General features: G+C 40.6%; 1 protein-coding gene across 3 annotated transcripts in view; it reads right to left on the bottom strand.

Annotated features, from left to right (window-relative positions):
• The window catches only part of fer1l6 (fer-1 like family member 6), a 47,928-nt gene extending 31,372 nt beyond the window's left edge, over positions 1-16,556 (bottom strand). For all 3 annotated transcript variants that reach the window (XM_075480310.1, XM_075480312.1, XM_075480311.1), the window contains exons 1-19: positions 16,473-16,556; positions 16,070-16,172; positions 15,246-15,300; positions 15,044-15,175; positions 14,903-14,965; positions 14,727-14,805; positions 13,042-13,198; positions 11,972-12,158; positions 9,819-9,920; positions 9,642-9,732; positions 9,440-9,557; positions 8,395-8,620; positions 7,543-7,645; positions 7,174-7,396; positions 6,952-7,072; positions 3,031-3,131; positions 2,572-2,674; positions 1,264-1,383; positions 24-176 (exon numbers count right to left, since the gene is read on the bottom strand). In XM_075480310.1, coding sequence (XP_075336425.1) covers positions 24-176; positions 1,264-1,383; positions 2,572-2,674; positions 3,031-3,131; positions 6,952-7,072; positions 7,174-7,396; positions 7,543-7,645; positions 8,395-8,620; positions 9,440-9,557; positions 9,642-9,732; positions 9,819-9,920; positions 11,972-12,158; positions 13,042-13,198; positions 14,727-14,805; positions 14,903-14,965; positions 15,044-15,175; positions 15,246-15,300; positions 16,070-16,172; positions 16,473-16,533 — 2,298 coding nt within the window. In that variant the 5' untranslated portion in view covers positions 16,534-16,556. The remainder of the gene's footprint in view (positions 1-23; positions 177-1,263; positions 1,384-2,571; positions 2,675-3,030; positions 3,132-6,951; positions 7,073-7,173; positions 7,397-7,542; positions 7,646-8,394; positions 8,621-9,439; positions 9,558-9,641; positions 9,733-9,818; positions 9,921-11,971; positions 12,159-13,041; positions 13,199-14,726; positions 14,806-14,902; positions 14,966-15,043; positions 15,176-15,245; positions 15,301-16,069; positions 16,173-16,472) is intronic.
• Positions 16,557-17,064: the final 508 nt, after the last annotated feature.

The following is a 17,064-nucleotide window of genomic DNA, read 5'->3' as shown; positions in this document are numbered from 1 at the left end:
TTCGGTTGTGTTGGTGTGCTTACCTTCAGAAACAGCGTGATTATCTTGCCACAGAGGATTCCTCGAGCCTCCTGGTTGCCGGAGAACAGCAGGTCTCTGGTCCGAAGTCGAGCGTACGCAACACGCTTGTTGTTGCTCAGCAGCCACACGAACGTGTCTGGCACCGTGTGCTGAGGCTGCAGCGTGAGGACGTGATCAAATCAGATCAGATCAAATCAAATCAGATCAGATCAAATCAGATCAAATCAGATCAGATCAGATCAAATCAGATCAGATCAAATCAGATCAGATCAGATCAGATCAGATCAAATCAGATCAAATCAAATCAAATCAGATCAGATCAGATCAGATCAGATCAGATCAAATCAGATCAAATCAGATCAAATCAAATCAGATCAAATCAAATCAGATCAGATCAGATCAAATCAAATCAAATCAAATCAAATCAGATCAGATCAAATCAGATCAGATCAGATCAAATCAAATCAGATCAAATCAGATCAGATCAGATCAAATCAAATCAGATCAGATCAAATCAGATCAGATCAAATCAGATCAGATCAGATCAAATCAAATCAGATCAAATCAGATCAAATCAGATCAGATCAAATCAGATCAAATCAAATCAGATCAGATCAAATCAGATCAAATCAGATCAAATCAAATCAGATCAGATCAAATCAGATCAGATCAAATCAAATCAGATCAGATCAAATCAGATCAAATCAAATCAAATCAGATCAAATCAGATCAAATCAAATCAAATCAAATCAGATGTATTTGTAGCACATTTCATGTACAAAACAGTTCAAAGTGCTTCACATAAAGTAAAAGCATTGCAGCAGGGAGTGGAAGAAGCATTAAAATACATAAAAGAATATAAAAAGAAACAAATAAAATCATTTAAATTAATTTAAAAACCAGCAACAGTCCAGATAAGTCCAAAGATAGCGTGCAGATTTCATGCATAGACACATGAGAACAGAAATGTCTTTAACCTGGATTTAAAAATGTCTCCATTTGGTGAGAGTTTAATCTCCACTGGCAGTTTGTTCCACTTGTTGGCAGCATAACAGCTAAATGCTGCTTCTCCATGTTTAGTCTGGACTCTGGACTGGACCAGCTGACCTGAGTCCTTGGATCTCAGAGCTCTGCTGGCTTTATATTCTCTGAACAGATCACAGATGTATTTTGGCCCTAAACCGTTCTGGGATTTGTAAACCACCTCCATGTAGACAAAGACCCTTCAGATGTTTCTCATACCTCCTTCACGAGGAAACATAGTTTCTGTGCCAGTTTGGTTGCATCCTGCAGCATTTCTTTCATCCCACCGGCTTTCCTCTTCCTCTCTCCCACAGCCTGAGCCTCTCCGATCATACTTTCCTGCAACTCACACACACATACATGTGAATGTTGTGTCTTTTCATCCGGTAGTGATCTGCTGTGGTCCAAACTCATCTTTGAGTTGGGACTTTCCCTTTAAGCTACGCTTCAGATATGGACCAGCATGCAGCAGTCCATTTACAGGTGTGATAACACAGCTGAACAAACAGAGTTGTTAAGTAAAACAGATCATCTTGAACACACATGGTGATGTTTGCAGACGCACAGCTGACTGATGCGTCACAGTCGGCAAAGGGAAAGAGGAACCAGAGAGCAGCAAAACAACAGTAGAGACTCACGGGGAGGTTAAGCACACACAGCTGGAAATCTGCTGCTGAATTCTAACATTTCATAAACCTGTGGATGTTTTCTGTGGTATTTTTAGGGCTGGGGCGCGTTAACTTGTTAACTATTTTAACGCCGATAAATATTTCATCGCGCATTAACGCAGGTTTTATTATTGTAAAAGTCTGTTGAATGCATCACATTCACACAGTTACAGCAAACACCACGAAGCATGGAGGAATAAAATAAAGATAAACTAGCAGCTAACATCACCGGTACAGGTGTGAAACTCACGGAGCTAACCGGCGCTACTTCCTGTTTTACTTGTTTGAACAATAAAAGCACGTATTTCAAAAATTTTTTTTTTTTAAAACTCCTGCATTTACATCCAAGTTGAATTGTCTTCTCAGCGTAGTAGTTCCAGTCTAAAATATCACTTAAAGGCAAAACACACAACTGATAGCAGCAAGTCATTCAAGGAAACAGACAGTGGAGCGAGGCTTCTACATAAAAACTACAGAAAGATGCTGATGTTAAAAGTGTGTTTGCACAACAAATGTTATGGCACTTTCATTCATATGGCAGCACATTTAAAATAAAGCTAAATGCTAAAAGCTATACGCTACTTTTGGATTCATTTTGGATTCTGCGTACAAATGAGATTAATCGTGATTAATCAGGGAAATCATGTGATTAATTAGATTAAACATGTTAATCGTTGCCCAGCCCTGGTTATTTTGAGACTGTTGTTGAAACATTTCAGAGGTGGTGATGCTGACTGCTTGTTTCAGTGATGATATGAAATACAAACTTATAAAACGTGAGTTTTATTTACCTGCAGACAGTATGAAGCCATTATAACTATGTTAATTCAGAACAGAACTTTATGTGTGATTTTCCCACCAGCTCCTGTTTGCACATGGTCAGGCGTTTCTTGTCCAGCTGCGTCAGGTAGCTGGACTTCAGCTCAGCCTTCAGCTTGGCCTCCGCAGCTGCAATGAAGCTCCTGCAGAACGACACAAACTCTCAACGTCTACAGCCTGGCATGGTCTGCAGGTTTGATAGCCACCAAACAACCTTCGACCGGCAGTTAAAAATGTCTTCTAAGCTCCGGTTCTTCACTTTAACCCTTTAAAAATACACCTGCTTACAATCTCTGACTGTTTATAACCCAAATATATGATCGCTTCCTGGCACACTTTACCAGGAATATTTCATCACGTTAAAATATAAATAATTTTTCACAATTTGTGCAGAAGTTAGTCAACTTCTGCTTCATTAGAGCATTATGTTTTAAAGTTTTACTGTAAAAAAATCTGTTTTTTTCTGACAGAAGAGCAGTGAAAGGCTGGTTGTGAGTACCTGGCATCCAGACAGAAATCTCTGAGGACGATTTTGAGCGTGGGCTGGGCAGCTGGGTTCGACTTCCTGTGAAGCTCGGCCGCACTGGACACACCCTCCTCCTGCAGGGACAGCCGAAGAAATGTCTGTACACAGCTGCTTCCATTCAGTTTGGTTTATTTATGTGAGCTAAACTCATGCAAAGTTACCTCAAAGCACTATAAAACAGGCAGTTTTTAATGTTTTAAATGGCGGGCTGAGCAGGGATCTGTGTTAGGGTCTGAGACAGAGCTGCGAGACGCTGGTGCTTTTTGACCCGTTTTGTTTTTGTCACACTTTGAGCTGCAAAGTTGTGTGAAAAGTAGAGAAAAGAGGGACCTCAGTCTGCTTTTTGCTGGCCTGGATCTGCTTGTGGCAGAGGGCCGCGATCCCCTCAGAGGACTGAGAATGTGAGCGCATGTCACAGTGTGTTGCATCCTGGGACGGGAGCGTCCTCTCTCCTCTGACCTCGGTTTGAAACCAGATTTTTCTGGTTAGTTTTTGTTTTATTTAGCAAAAAACTTCCAAATCTGGTGGAGAAGGAAGAGATGGAATCTCTGTTTTTTGAGGGTTTATCAAAGTAAACTGATTGTTGTCCTTTGAGATTCTGCAATGTGTTCATCTTACTAAAGGATAAGACCGGTTTTTTGACATTGTGCCCTTGATTTCAGATTATAACATGATGTTCTACTCACCCCTGCTTGTTGTTGAACATTTGGAGCTGTTCAGAAGATATTCGCGAGGCGTCTGGCTGCTCTCTTGAGATATTCGGCCATGAAACGGTTTCCTATGGGCAATGTTATACAGGTACAAACTATGCTGTTTATAATTTATTAATTACTCTACACTAGCACTGATAACGTGGTGGTGCGTCGCTTACTTAAAAAAATCCGGGTTACTAATTTTGAATTTTAGCCGAATGAATAAAGAGGCAGCAGGTCTGTGGGCTGCCTGTGGCAGTAGCACGACAAGGACGTCAGTAACACCCACTTTACGACAAAAAAATCAAAATTACAATAACCCGGATTTTTTTAAGTAAGCGACGCACCTCCACGTTATCAGTGCTGGTGTAGAGTAATTAATAAATTATAAACAGCATAGTTTGTACCTGTATAAGCTTGCCCATAGGAAACCGTTTCATGGCCGAATATCTCAAGAGAGCAGCCAGACGCCTCGCGAATATCTTCGGAACAGCTCCAAATGACCAACAACAAGCAGGGGTGAGTAGAACATCATGTTATAATGTGAAATCAAGGGCCCAATGTCAAAAAACCGGTCTTATCCTTTAAGTGACATGCAGCAGGTTTTATAAGTTAATATTAGGGCTGTAGAGATACACTAATCATACGATACAATACACAATATTCAGTCAACGGTATGATACGATTCGATAAGATACGATAAGATTCAATACGATTCAATTTGATACGATTCAATACGATTAGATTTGATACAATTCGATTCGATTCAATTCGATACACTTACATAATTTTCTGGGGAAAAAAGGGACAGTGTGATTTGACATGAATCGTCGCTGATTGGACCGGTGGTCCGACCGTTGAACCGGAAGGACAACACCGCCAGATAAACAGAAACAAACGAACACGTCACAAACGTGAGAGCTGTGCACTTTATACAACATTTTTATCAACTAATTTATTACCGTTTTTTAGAATGGGACTCCCTGGCATTGTGTTGTGTTATATTAATGTTCTGTGTTTTCACTCATTGTAACGTCTGACTTTTCAATAAAGTTTGCTTTAAAAAAAAAAAAAATTTTAATTAAAAATAAATCAATACTCGTGGCTGAAAAATCGATACTTTATCGGGAAACGAAATATCGATATATAACGCAGTATCGATAAAATTGCTCAGCCCTAGTTAATATATTGATAATGAAGACGTCTTTGTTCAGCTTGCAGTGGACACACTTGGTTAGGAGGAGTAGATTTTACAGTTTGAGTGCACAAAGTTTTCAGTATCCGTCTGTTGCACATAAAACCCTCAGAGCAGGTGGGAAGCGTCTAAACAAACCGTGACGCCAGCTTCCCGGGTTTTTAACGGTTCCCATCCATCTTATTTCATGTTACCAGCTCATCATCTCTGTTAGGAGCTACACTCAAACCCAACCAGGTGACACCTGACTGCTTCACAGCTGGTGTGTTTTACACAACCTCTGCCGACTTATCTGACAAATAAAACTCATCACGGCTGCAGGATGTCATAAAAAGAAGTTCCGACTCTGGGAACTTTGTGCTCTACCTGTGCACAACACGCTCTGAGGCTCTACAATGACTGGATGCTGCCTCTTTAATGGATGGATGTGGACATTAATGCCGTTTGCTTAGAGCTTAGAATGGAGGATGCCACAACTTTCTATCATTCGGACAAAGTCAAAGGCTGTGTTCCAAACCGCATACTACTCCTACTAACTGTTTGAGTTAGTATGCGAGTTTGAGTAAGCGAGAAGTTCCCGGATGCATACTAGATTCTCCTAAATGTTGGGTATGCATCATGAGGTTACTACTCATACTCAAACTACCCAAGATGCAACGTAACGTGACGTCGCGGATCGTCATTTCCTGTAAAAACGGCAGTTTCAAGCTAGCTACAACGAGGGCAGGTTCACTTCCTGTTTTCAAAACAAAAGCACCAATTGTATGGTAATGGCTTTCCCTATGATAAAAGGCAACGGGTATTTTATTTTGTGAAAATAACAGGAAGTGCGTTGCTCACTGCGGCTAGCTTTAGTAGCGCCGAATTCGTGGGAACAAAATTGTAAACAGCCGGTATTTTGTCAGGTTTTCAACACGTTGGGGATCTAAACGACTACTTTCTCTCCTGAAAATGTTTCAAATGTTGCTAAAGTTTACAGAGTTTAGAGCTTAAGAGAAATCAGCTTCAGGCCGGCTGATTTCGGCTCGGGCAGGAGCGAAATGCATTTTGGGTAAACGCTCTGCACACTGTCTGATTGATGAGTATGTAGTATGTAGCATGCAGTATGTAGTATGTAGTATGCAGTAGGCAGTATGCAGTATGCAGTATGCAGTATGTAGTATGCAGTATGTAGTATGTAGTATGCAGTATGCAGTATGTAGTATGTAGTATGCAGTATGTAGTATGTAGTATGCAGTATGTAGTATGTAGTATGTAGTATGCAGTATGTAGTATGCAGTATGCAGTATGTAGTATGCAGTATGCAGTATGTAGTATGTAGTATGTATTATGTAGCATGCAGTATGTAGTATGCAGTATGCAGTATGTAGTATGCAGTAGGTAGTATGTAGTATGTAGTATGTATTATGTAGCATGCAGTATGTAGTATGTAGTATGTAGTATGTAGTATGCAGTAGGTAGTATGTAGTATGTAGTATGTATTATGTAGCATGCAGTATGTAGTATGTAGTATGTAGTATGTAGTATGCAGTATGCAGTATGCAGTATGCAGTATGTAGAATGCAGTATGTAGTATGTAGTATGCAGTATGCAGTATGCAGTATGTAGTATGTGGCATGCAGTATGTAGTATGTAGTATGCAGTATGCAGTATGCAGTATGTAGAATGCAGTATGTAGTATGTAGTATGCAGTATGCAGTATGCAGTATGTAGTATGTGGCATGCAGTATGCAGTATGTAGAATGCAGTATGTAGTATGTAGTATGCAGTATGCAGTATGCAGTATGTAGTATGTGGCATGCAGTATGTAGTATGTAGTATGCAGTATGCAGTATGTAGTATGCAGTATGTAGTATGTAGTATGTATTATGTAGTATGTAGTATGCAGTATGCAGTATGCAGTATGTAGTATGCAGTATGTAGTATGCAGTATGCAGTATGCAGTATGCAGTATGCAGTATGTAGTATGTGGTTTGGAAGACAGCCAAAGTCTGGGTGTGTACTTACAAACAGAAGTGCTATATTCTCCAGCATGTTTGAGTTGTACAGTCTGTAGGTTCGGTCCTCCCAGTGACTCAGCACATTAACACACGGCTTCTGCTTCTCCAGAGGCAAATACATGTAGTGCCTGAATGCAATCACACACAGTTATAGAGAGTAATCAGGAGAAATGTTCTCCAGCAGGAGGATTTATTCACAGAAAACAGCATCCAGCTTCTCTGGAGCAACCTGTTTCCTTCCACGATGAGCGGTCTCTCCGGAGCTGTGGCGGACTTCCAGCCCACGCCGGCGTCCACGGGTTCTCTGGGTAAGAGAGGGGAGGTCGGCCTGCTGGGGGAGGAGCCGAACAAGCTGCCGCCGTCTGGGACGTCCAGAACTTTTCTCCCGCGGGTCACAGCGGGGTTGGAGACGCTGGGCTGGCCCGGGGACTCCAACACGTTGCCATAGTTACCTGAAAGCGGAAACAAAATACAAGGAGGGGTCGTAAAGAATAAGACGGAAGGACCGTTGCATGATTTTATCTGCAGGCTTGATGGTAAATGAGCTGTTAAATGTGATGACTGTGAGAGAAAACGTAAAGCAGCCGCAGGGACTCACCCAGGGAGAACTCAAAGCTGATTGGTTTGTCTCCGATCTTCCTGTCGATCATCGTAGCTTCGAGCAGCGCACCGAACAGCAGAAAGCTGCTGTCTTCAGTCAGCTGGACACAGAGACACTGTTCTGTTGCTTCATCGTGTTTAATCACGTCATTTAAGTCTGAGAAAAGCCTTAAAGTTTCAGCTGAGAGCGGCACAAAGCAGCGTGCTGAAGCCCAGCTGGAGGAAACTTCACCTTGTTTTTATTATATGGACTAGGGCTGGGCAACGATTGTGGGTTCGAGTCCCACATCGGACGGCCCTGTGCTGCATATTGTTCCCCCTCTCTCTGCCAAAAATGTTTTATTTTTATTTTAAAATCAAGAATAAATAAAGAAAGAAAGAAAAACCTGCGTTACTGCACGATGAAATATTTATCTGCGTTAAATAATTAACGAGTTCCGCATCGGACGGCCCTGTGCTGCATGTTGTTCCCCCTCTCTCTGCCCCCTGCTTCCTGTCTCTCTGAACTTTCCTATCCATTAAAGGCACAAAAGCCCCCAAATTTTTATTATTTATTTCTTAAAAATGAATGAATAAAACCTGCGTTAATGCGCGATAAAATATTTATCGGGATTAAATAATAACGAGTTAGCGCGTTAATAACGAGTTAACTCGCCCAGCCATAATAAATACATGAATATATTTTTTCACTAAAATAGATTGAGAAACTGCGACTGATCTGGGACTCTCTGGTTGCTCTCCGGCAACACTAATTTGCACTTACATCTAATCTTTCAAAAAAAGCCTTTTAAATGTGGCATCAGTCCCTTATTTCACCATATTTCTGTGGATCAGATCAGTTTGTTCTTACCGCAGGGGGAGATTCCACCGGCAGGACCTCTGGTGCTGCCGCTCGGCCTTTGTCCTCCTCAGCAGCGCCTCCTCCTCCTCCACCTGCTGCAGGAGTCTTGCCATCCTTCCCTCCAGCTTTGCCTCCTTTAGCGTCTTTCACAGGTTTGATCATTCGGCTGATTTTGGACTCTGAGCCGGCCCCCCCTGACAGGATCTCCACCGCCAGCTCCAGGTAGACTCGACCCCTGACACCACAGTGGAACTCTGTTCATCACAAACCATACGATGCGATACGATACGATTCGATTAGATTTGATATGAGTCGATATGATTCGATACGATTCGATTCGATTAAATTCAATTCAATTCAATACGATACGATACATACGATTCGATACGATATGATTCGATACAATTCCATTCGATACGATTCAATTCAATTCGATTCCATTCGATTCGATTCGATTCAATATGATTCGATTCGATGCGATACGATACGATTCGATTCGATTCAATTCAATTCGATTCGATTCGATTCGATTCTATATGATTCGATACGATTCGATTCGATTCGATACAATACGATTCAATTAAATTTAATTAAATTTGATACGATACGATACGATTTGATAGACTTCGATCATTTTCTGGGGGAAAAAAAGGGACAGTGTGATTTGACATGAATCGTCGCTGATTGGACCGGTGGTCCGACCTTTGAACCGGAAGGACGACACAGCCAGATAAACAGAAACAAACGAACACGTCACAAACGTGAGAGCTGTGCACGTTATTCAACATTTTTATCAACTAATTTATCACTGTTTTGTGGAATGTGACCCCCTGGCATTGTGTTGTATTACCTTAATGGTCTGTGTTTTCACTCATTATAACATTGTAAACTTTTCAATAAAGTTTGCTTTAAAAAATAAAAATTGAATTGAAATAAAAATTTTAATTAAAAAAATAAATTGATACCCGCGACTGAAAAATCGATACTAAATGTGTTCATCACCTACCAAACAAGGCATTTTCTCTTGATTGAAACGTAAAAGTACAGCCATCACCTGTAGGACACGCCCTCTCCGATGCCCTCATTAAGCTCCGCCGTGTCGTCGCCCAGGGAGAAGTTTCGGGCCGAGCCGTACAGGTTGATCCACGCCGGCCCAAACGTTGGCAAAAACCCTGAAGACGAGCAGGATGGACCGAAAAGTCATTCTCAGCATCTCCTCCTCCACCCTCCTGACCTCCTGCCTGCTCTCTCCTCACCTTTGTCTCCATCCTGCTCATTGGAGATGCGTCTCAGGTCAAAGTAGTGGGTTCCTATGGCAACGTCGCTCATGCTTCCTTCGTCCCAGACCTACGAGAAGACATTTACACGCGTGTAACCGCAGTTTCATCTCGTGTGTAAACCATATGAAAAGGTTCAGGGAGAAGCAGTCGGACCTGAATCTTCAGTCTCTGACACAAAGGAGGAAACATCTCGGTGAAGACGATCTGCTCGTTCCACGCCGGGTCTGCTGTGGACCTCTGAGTGGACGTCCGGCCCTGAGAGACACAAACAGCAACTTATACCGAGTCATAAACTCATCTCTGCAGCCACAAGGAGGTTATTTCTTCAAGAAAACGTCTAGAATTCCTACAAATGTGATGCTGACATCCTTTTCTATCAATAATTACGAGTCTAACGAGGATCCGTCTGCTTCACGAGGCAGAGTGATCTCACATGAAAGCTAATTTTCTGACTTTACAAAGAGTTTCATCAGATGATTTAAAGCGAGCAGAAATATTTGAATATCTTTCCCTTTTAAATTAAGGTGTGAAGAGCATACAGTAGCAAAAACCTTCCAGGGGTATATGATATATGTTTAAAAGCTATTACCAGAGTTAGGTTTCATCAGATAACAGCTGGAAACTCAAAAAAAAATCAAATAAACGCCACCAGATGTCAGATATCCTGCTTCATAAACATTTTAATTAGGGCTGGGCAGCGATTAAAATGTTTAATCTAATTAATCACATGATTTCCCTGATTAATCACGATTAATCACATTTGTACGCAGAATCCAAAAATGAATCCAAAAGTAACATATAGCTTTTAGCATTTAGCTGTATTTTAAATGTGCTGCCATATGAATGAAAGTGCCATAACATTTGTTGTGCAAACACACTTTTAACATCAGCATCTTTCTGTAGTTTTTATGTAGAAGCCTCGCTCCACTGTCTGTTTCCTTGAATGACTTGCTGCTATCAGTTGTGTGTTTTGCCTTTAAGTGATATTTTAGACTGGAACTACTACGCTGAGAAGACAATTCAACTTGGCAGAGTTTACAGATGACTTTGGTTCTGTCGACTCCGCCGTCTGGAAGAACTTTAACATGAAAATGGCCGAGTAAAAGTTCCGTATCCTTCTCCATGTTTGGTGGATCCGCCGATTACTTTCTTTTCCTGTTCCACAGCAGACAGCAGCAGACTTTTACAAAATAAAAGCCTGTGAGCAACAGACTTTTACAATAATAAAAGCCTGTGAGCAACAGACTTTTACACAATAAAAGCCTGTGAGCAACAGACTTTTACAAAATAAAAGCCTGTGAGCAGCAGACTTTTACAGAATAAAAGCCTGTGAGCAGCAGACTTTTACAAAATAAAAGCCTGTGAGCAGCAGACTTTTACAGAATAAAAGCCTGTGAGCAACAGACTTTTACAAAATAAAAGCCTGTGAGCGACAGACTTTTACAAAATAAAAGCCTGTGAGCAACAGACTTTTACAGAATAAAAGCCTGTGAGCGACAGACTTTTACAGAATAAAAGCCTGTGAGCGACAGACTTTTACAGAATAAAAGCCTGTGAGCGACAGACTTTTACAGAATAAAAGCCTGTGAGCAACAGACTTTTACAGAATAAAAGCCTGTGAGCAGCAGACTTTTACAGAATAAAAGCCTGTGAGCAACAGACTTTTACAGAATAAAAGCCTGTGAGCAGCAGACTTTTACAGAATAAAAGCCTGTGAAAAACAGACTTTTACAAAATAAAAGCCTGTGAGCAACAGACTTCTACAATAATAAAATAAATAATAAAACAGGGGGGGTCTGTGGTGTAGTGGGTTGAGCAGCCGCCCCATGTACAGACGCTACAGTCCTCGCTGCAGCTGACCCTGTGCTGCATGTCGTTCACCCTCTCTCTACCAAAATTTTTTATTTTTTTATTTTTTTTAAATGTTTTTTTATATTTAAAATGAAAAAACAAATAAATAAATAAAAACCTGCGTTAATGCGCGATTAAATATTTATCGGCGTTAAATAAATAACGAGTTAACTCGCCCAGCCCTAGTTTTATGTCAGTCCTTTTACCAAATGAACTTTCCTTGGTTATTCCAATATAATACGGCATCAAACAGAGAAAAATCTCTATTTCTTTCTTTGGTTTGAATGAGTGTGGATGAGTATCAGCATCAAATGAAATGTACTTCTAATTCAGCCACTTTGACAGAAGTTTAACCTCACAGTCTGATGTCAAACACCAGTTTATCAGATTTGCTGCAGCTCAACTTCAGGACAGCTTCCTGATTAACTCTAAATTAAAGAGGACACTCCACCCACCACTTGTTTGAAGAAGCTGACCACCACATACGGGTCTATGAGGGCCGTGTTGTCTCCTATGAAGGCCTTGGTGACGTTGGCCATGATGCTGGAGTTGTTCCGAGGGAGGCCCTCGGCTCGGTACACCTTCACGCAGAAACGAGCCCATGGTCGCTCGGAGGGAAACCCCTCTGGGATCAGCAGGTTCCTGATGACAAACAGAGCAGAGTCCAGTCAGAGAGGACCCATTACAGCCAGTTCAACCTGCCTTCTAAGGACTCGACACGATGCCCCACGTACGGACCGCAAAGACCTAAAAAATGGGTCCATTCCACTGAGGAAGTTCAAATAAATCAAATAAAATTTATTTGTATAGCACATTTCATGTCCAAAACAGTTCAAAGTGCTTTACATTAAAATAAAAGCATTGCAGCAGGGAGTGGAAGAAGCATTAAAAATACATAAAAGAATATAAAGAGAAACAAATAAAATAATTTAAATGAATTTAAAAACCAGCAACAGTCCAGATAAGTTCAAAGATAGCGTGCAGATTTCATGCATAGACACATGAGAACAGAAATGTCTTTAACCTGGATTTAAAAATGTCTCCATTTGGTGAAAGTTTAATCTCCACTGGCAGTTTGTTCCACTTGTTTGCAGCATAACAGCTAAATGCTGCTTCTCCATGTTTAGTCTGGACTCTGGACTGGACCAGCTGACCTGAGTCCTTGGATCTAAGAGCTCTGCTGGCTTTATATTCTCTGAACAGATCACAGATTGTAAACCATCAGCAGGCTTTTAAAATCTATTCTGTGACTGACTGGAAGCCAGAGTAAAGATTTTAAAGCTGCTGTGATGTGTTCAGATCTCTTAGTCCGGGTTAAAACTCCAGCAGCAGCGTTCTGGATGAGCTGCAGATGTTTAATGCTCTTTGTGGGAAGTCCAGTTAAAAGAGCGTTATAGTGATGGAGTCTGCTGGAGATGGATGCATGGATGAGTTTCTCCTGGAAACCTTTAATTCTGCTGATGTTTCTGAGATGGTTCACAAAGATGCTCCTGAACATCAGCCCAGAGATAAACGGGAGTCATACTTGTCTATTTGCTCTTCAGCATCACTTGCTTTCGCTCCGGGCTGCACAGCGTCTCCCTTCCCCGAGACGCTGATGTCACACTTGACATAACCTTTGACTCCTGTGCTGATGTCCCCAGGATTGGTCAGCATGGCCCACTTATTGACAAACTGGTGCCCTGAGGGAGCGGGACAGAGATATTATCATCCAGCAAGTGTGACTTGAATATGACTCATGCACTGGAAAAAATGCCCCTCCAAAAATAAGCTAAAAAAACAACAAATTAAAGATGTTTTTGCTTGAAATAAGCAAATAAATCTGCCAATGGAACTAGTGAAAATCAGCTTGTCCAGGTTTCTTGAAATAAAATGTGATGTTTAGGACTTTTGAGATAAAAGTGATCTTGAAATTAGCTTAAAAACCTCTTCAAATGAAAAAAAAAGCTTGTTTCATGTGAAATATGACTCAAAACAATTTGTTTTCAAGACTTTTTCACTTAACAAGATATTCCAGATGTATTGTATTAAAACAAGTCCCTATATCTGGCTGAAATAGTACTTTTTTTTTCCGTTACTTTGTTTATTGGTAGAGTTGTACAACATGTACATTTTTATCATCACCATCAATATATATATATATATATAATATTTTTTTATTTTATTTTTATTTATTTATTATTATTATTATTATTATTATTATTATTATTATTATTTTTTTTTTTTTTTTTTTTTTTTTTTTTGGAAAAAATGGTACTTGTTAGGCAGTTGTGTCTTATATTAAGTGTAATGAGATACTCAATGAGAAAAATATACTTGGTAAGATTTAGATTTTTTCCAGTGTGGGGTCGTCTAAAAATCAAAGCTCTTCAAGGAGTGTGCACAGATTTTACACCAAACATGGAGCTTCCCTCTGTGCGTAAGGCTTTCAGTTTGATTTCATACGTTTGTAACATTTCCATTTCACATAAGACACGCCCCTTCTCTGCCCATTTTTAAAACCGACCTTAAAACCCATTTTTATTCCCTGGGTTTTAACCCAGCATGAGACTCTGTTTCTGTTATTGTTTTATTGTTTTAATATTGTTATTGTTACTCCTCTGAATGTTCCCATTTATTTAATTTAATTTAATTTAATTTAATTTAATTTAATTTAATTTATTTTATTTTATTTTATTTTATTTTATTTTATTTTATTTTATTTTATTCCTGTTCACCCCTACCTCCCCCCCTTTTTTTTATTATTTATTTTTTCTTTTTTCTTTGGGGTGGGGATAGAGTTGTGTTTGCTTATTAGCATTATTACCCATTGTTATGTGACTAAGTCAAGTAAATGTGACTCTAGGTTGGGGGAGGTGGTTGTGGGAGTTCTAAAAGGGGAAAAATAGGTCAAATGTATCCTTTCAGATTGATCTTGGATTGTATATTGACAACCTAATAAAGATATGTATGTAAAAAAAATATATATATTGTTATTGTTTATTATTGTTTTTACATTGTTCTTATGTTTTATGTTTATATTTCGTGTTGTTACTCATGTACAGCACTTAGTTTCAGCCACTTCTGTTTTAAAGGGCTTTATGAATAAAGTTGAGTTGAGTTGAGTTGAGTTGAGTAAGTGAGCTAATCCTAAATAATGTCTTCGTTGGCCCCCCATACTGCACAGATCTCGTCTATTTTAATCAGATGCCGGGCCCAAATAAGGTGAACCTGGCTGTTTGTAGACCGTCCACACGTCCAGCTTAAACGACCCAACAAAGGAAGTCCTCAGCATCTTTGAGTGAACCACCTGGAGAGAGAAACGTCCACAAAGTGAACCAGATGAATCATCACAAATGCTTTCAGATCCCATAAACCCGCAGACGACACCAGCAGTTTTCACCCACCGTCAGCTTGATGACTTTGTCGAAGAAGACCTCTTTATGGGCAAAGAAGTCGAACACGAAATACTGATGGAGAGAAAAGAGTCACTGAAAGTGAGCAGATTTCACAGGCTGGCTTCACAGATGATCCAGATGTGTTCTCACCTCATTGTAAAAAGGAGCGTTGGTTCCTTCTTTGACTGTCGTCTGTTTCTTCTCATCACCGATCTCAATCACCACGCTGGGGTCGATGTTTTCTCCCACCAGCTGCCTGGCTTCTGTGATGTTGATGGCGATCTGTAAGACACATGAACACATGAATCATGTAGCACGCATCAGGTGATCTGTGGGCTGTGTACGCTGTTACCTGGAAGCTCTGTGGTTTCCCCTCACTGTCCTGGATGTTAGTTTGCAGCTTGGCCCTGTGGAAGTTTCACATTACAGGTCAGTGTGTCACGTGTCCATGACCGAACTGACAGGAGAAGCATTGACGTTATCCATGAATGGTGTGAAAAGCAGTGGGGCAAAGACGGATCCCTGTGGCACCCCACGAAGAAAGAATTTACCCTCAAATTCAACATTTGAAAGATTTTAGATGAAGTTGGGATTGATCAAGCAACCTTCTGATTGAGGGACAATCGATTTACCTCCTGATTTACAACCGCCCAGTGATCAATAATAAATAGGGCGAGTTAACTCGTTATTATCGCGTTAACCGCCTAATTATTTAACGCCGATTAATATCTTATCGCGCATTAACGCAGGTTTTATTATTGTATAAGTCTGTTGCTCACAGGTTTTTATTTTGTAAAAGTCTGTTGCTCACAGGCTTTTATTTTGTAAAAGTCTGTTGCTCACAGGCTTTTATTTTGTAAAAGGCTGTTGCTCACAGGCTTTTATTTTTAAAAGTCTGCTGCTCACAGGCTTTTATTTTGTAAAAGTCTGTCGCTCACAGGCTTTCATTTTGTAAAAGTCTGCTGCTCACAGGCTTTTATTTTGTAAAAGTCTGCTGCTCACAGGCTTTTATTCTGTAAAAGTCTGCTGCTCACAGGCTTTTATTTTGTAAAAGTCTGCTGCTGTCTGCTGTGGAACAGGAAAAGAAAGTAATCGGCGGATCCACCAAACATGGAGAAGGGTACAGAACTTTTACTCTGCCATTTTAATATTAATATTAATGTTAATATTTCTGACCTCTTACTCTTCGTTATTATTCTGCTTCTGACTACCAGCTGATCCTCGGCATTTTCTCCGTCCTGCAGCGGAGGCACTTCGGGGGTCACCTCAGCCTCGTTATCTGCACACAAACACAAAAATAACCCCAAACTGACACCACATCACGCAGACCTCTCTGTGGGCCTCAGATCGGGGCCGCTCCCACATCCTGCTGAGGCAGAAACTCTTCCAGCCTCATCAGGAAACCATAAAATCTTTTATCAGCCCGTCGGTTTATTGTGAATGATGATGAGTTGTCCCAGAAAGTAAATTACCCATCATCACAGTGACTCAGTTCAGTATTGACTGTTTGACAAGGGTTAGTCTACAGTCAGAGACGGTCTGTAAAAACACGAGTGTGTGTTTGCTTTGGAGGCCTTACCCACAGCTCCCTTGTTTGCCAGAACCAGGTCTGAGTCGAGCTGCTTCTTCTTCTTTTTCATTTTCAGGCCAAATATCTTCTTCTTCTCCTTTCTGCTCAGAGAGGAGAAAGTTTTTCATTCAGTCAAAACTCACCTTCAGCATTAAGTACCTGAGACGTACAAAGAAGGGGTTTAGACTTATGATTAGGGCTGGGCGAGTTAACTCGTTATTTATTTAACGCCGATATTTTGCATTAATGCAGTTTTTCACATTTTTTATTGTTCTTTTTAGGGGCTTTTGTGCCTTTAATGGATAGGACAGTTCAGAGAGACAGGAAGCAGGGGGCAGAGAGAGGGGGAACAACATGCAGCACAGGGCCGTCCGATACAGGACTCGAACCGCATGGGGCTCTGCATGGGGCGGCTGCTCAACCCACTACGCCACGGACCCCCCCTGTTTTATCATTTGTTTTATTATTGTAAAAGTCTGTTGCTCACAGGCTTTTATTTTGTAAAAGTCTGTCGCTCACAGGCTTTTATTTTGTAAAAGTCTGTCGCTCACAGGCTTTTATTTTGTAAAAGTCTGTTGCTCACAGGCTTTTATTTTGTAAA

Source organism: Odontesthes bonariensis, chromosome 12 (assembly GCF_027942865.1).
Source record: "Odontesthes bonariensis isolate fOdoBon6 chromosome 12, fOdoBon6.hap1, whole genome shotgun sequence".
Classification (NCBI taxonomy): domain Eukaryota; kingdom Metazoa; phylum Chordata; class Actinopteri; order Atheriniformes; family Atherinopsidae; genus Odontesthes; species Odontesthes bonariensis.
The sequence above is the reverse complement of the archived record's forward strand: the minus strand, read 5'-3'. Positions and strand labels throughout refer to the sequence as shown.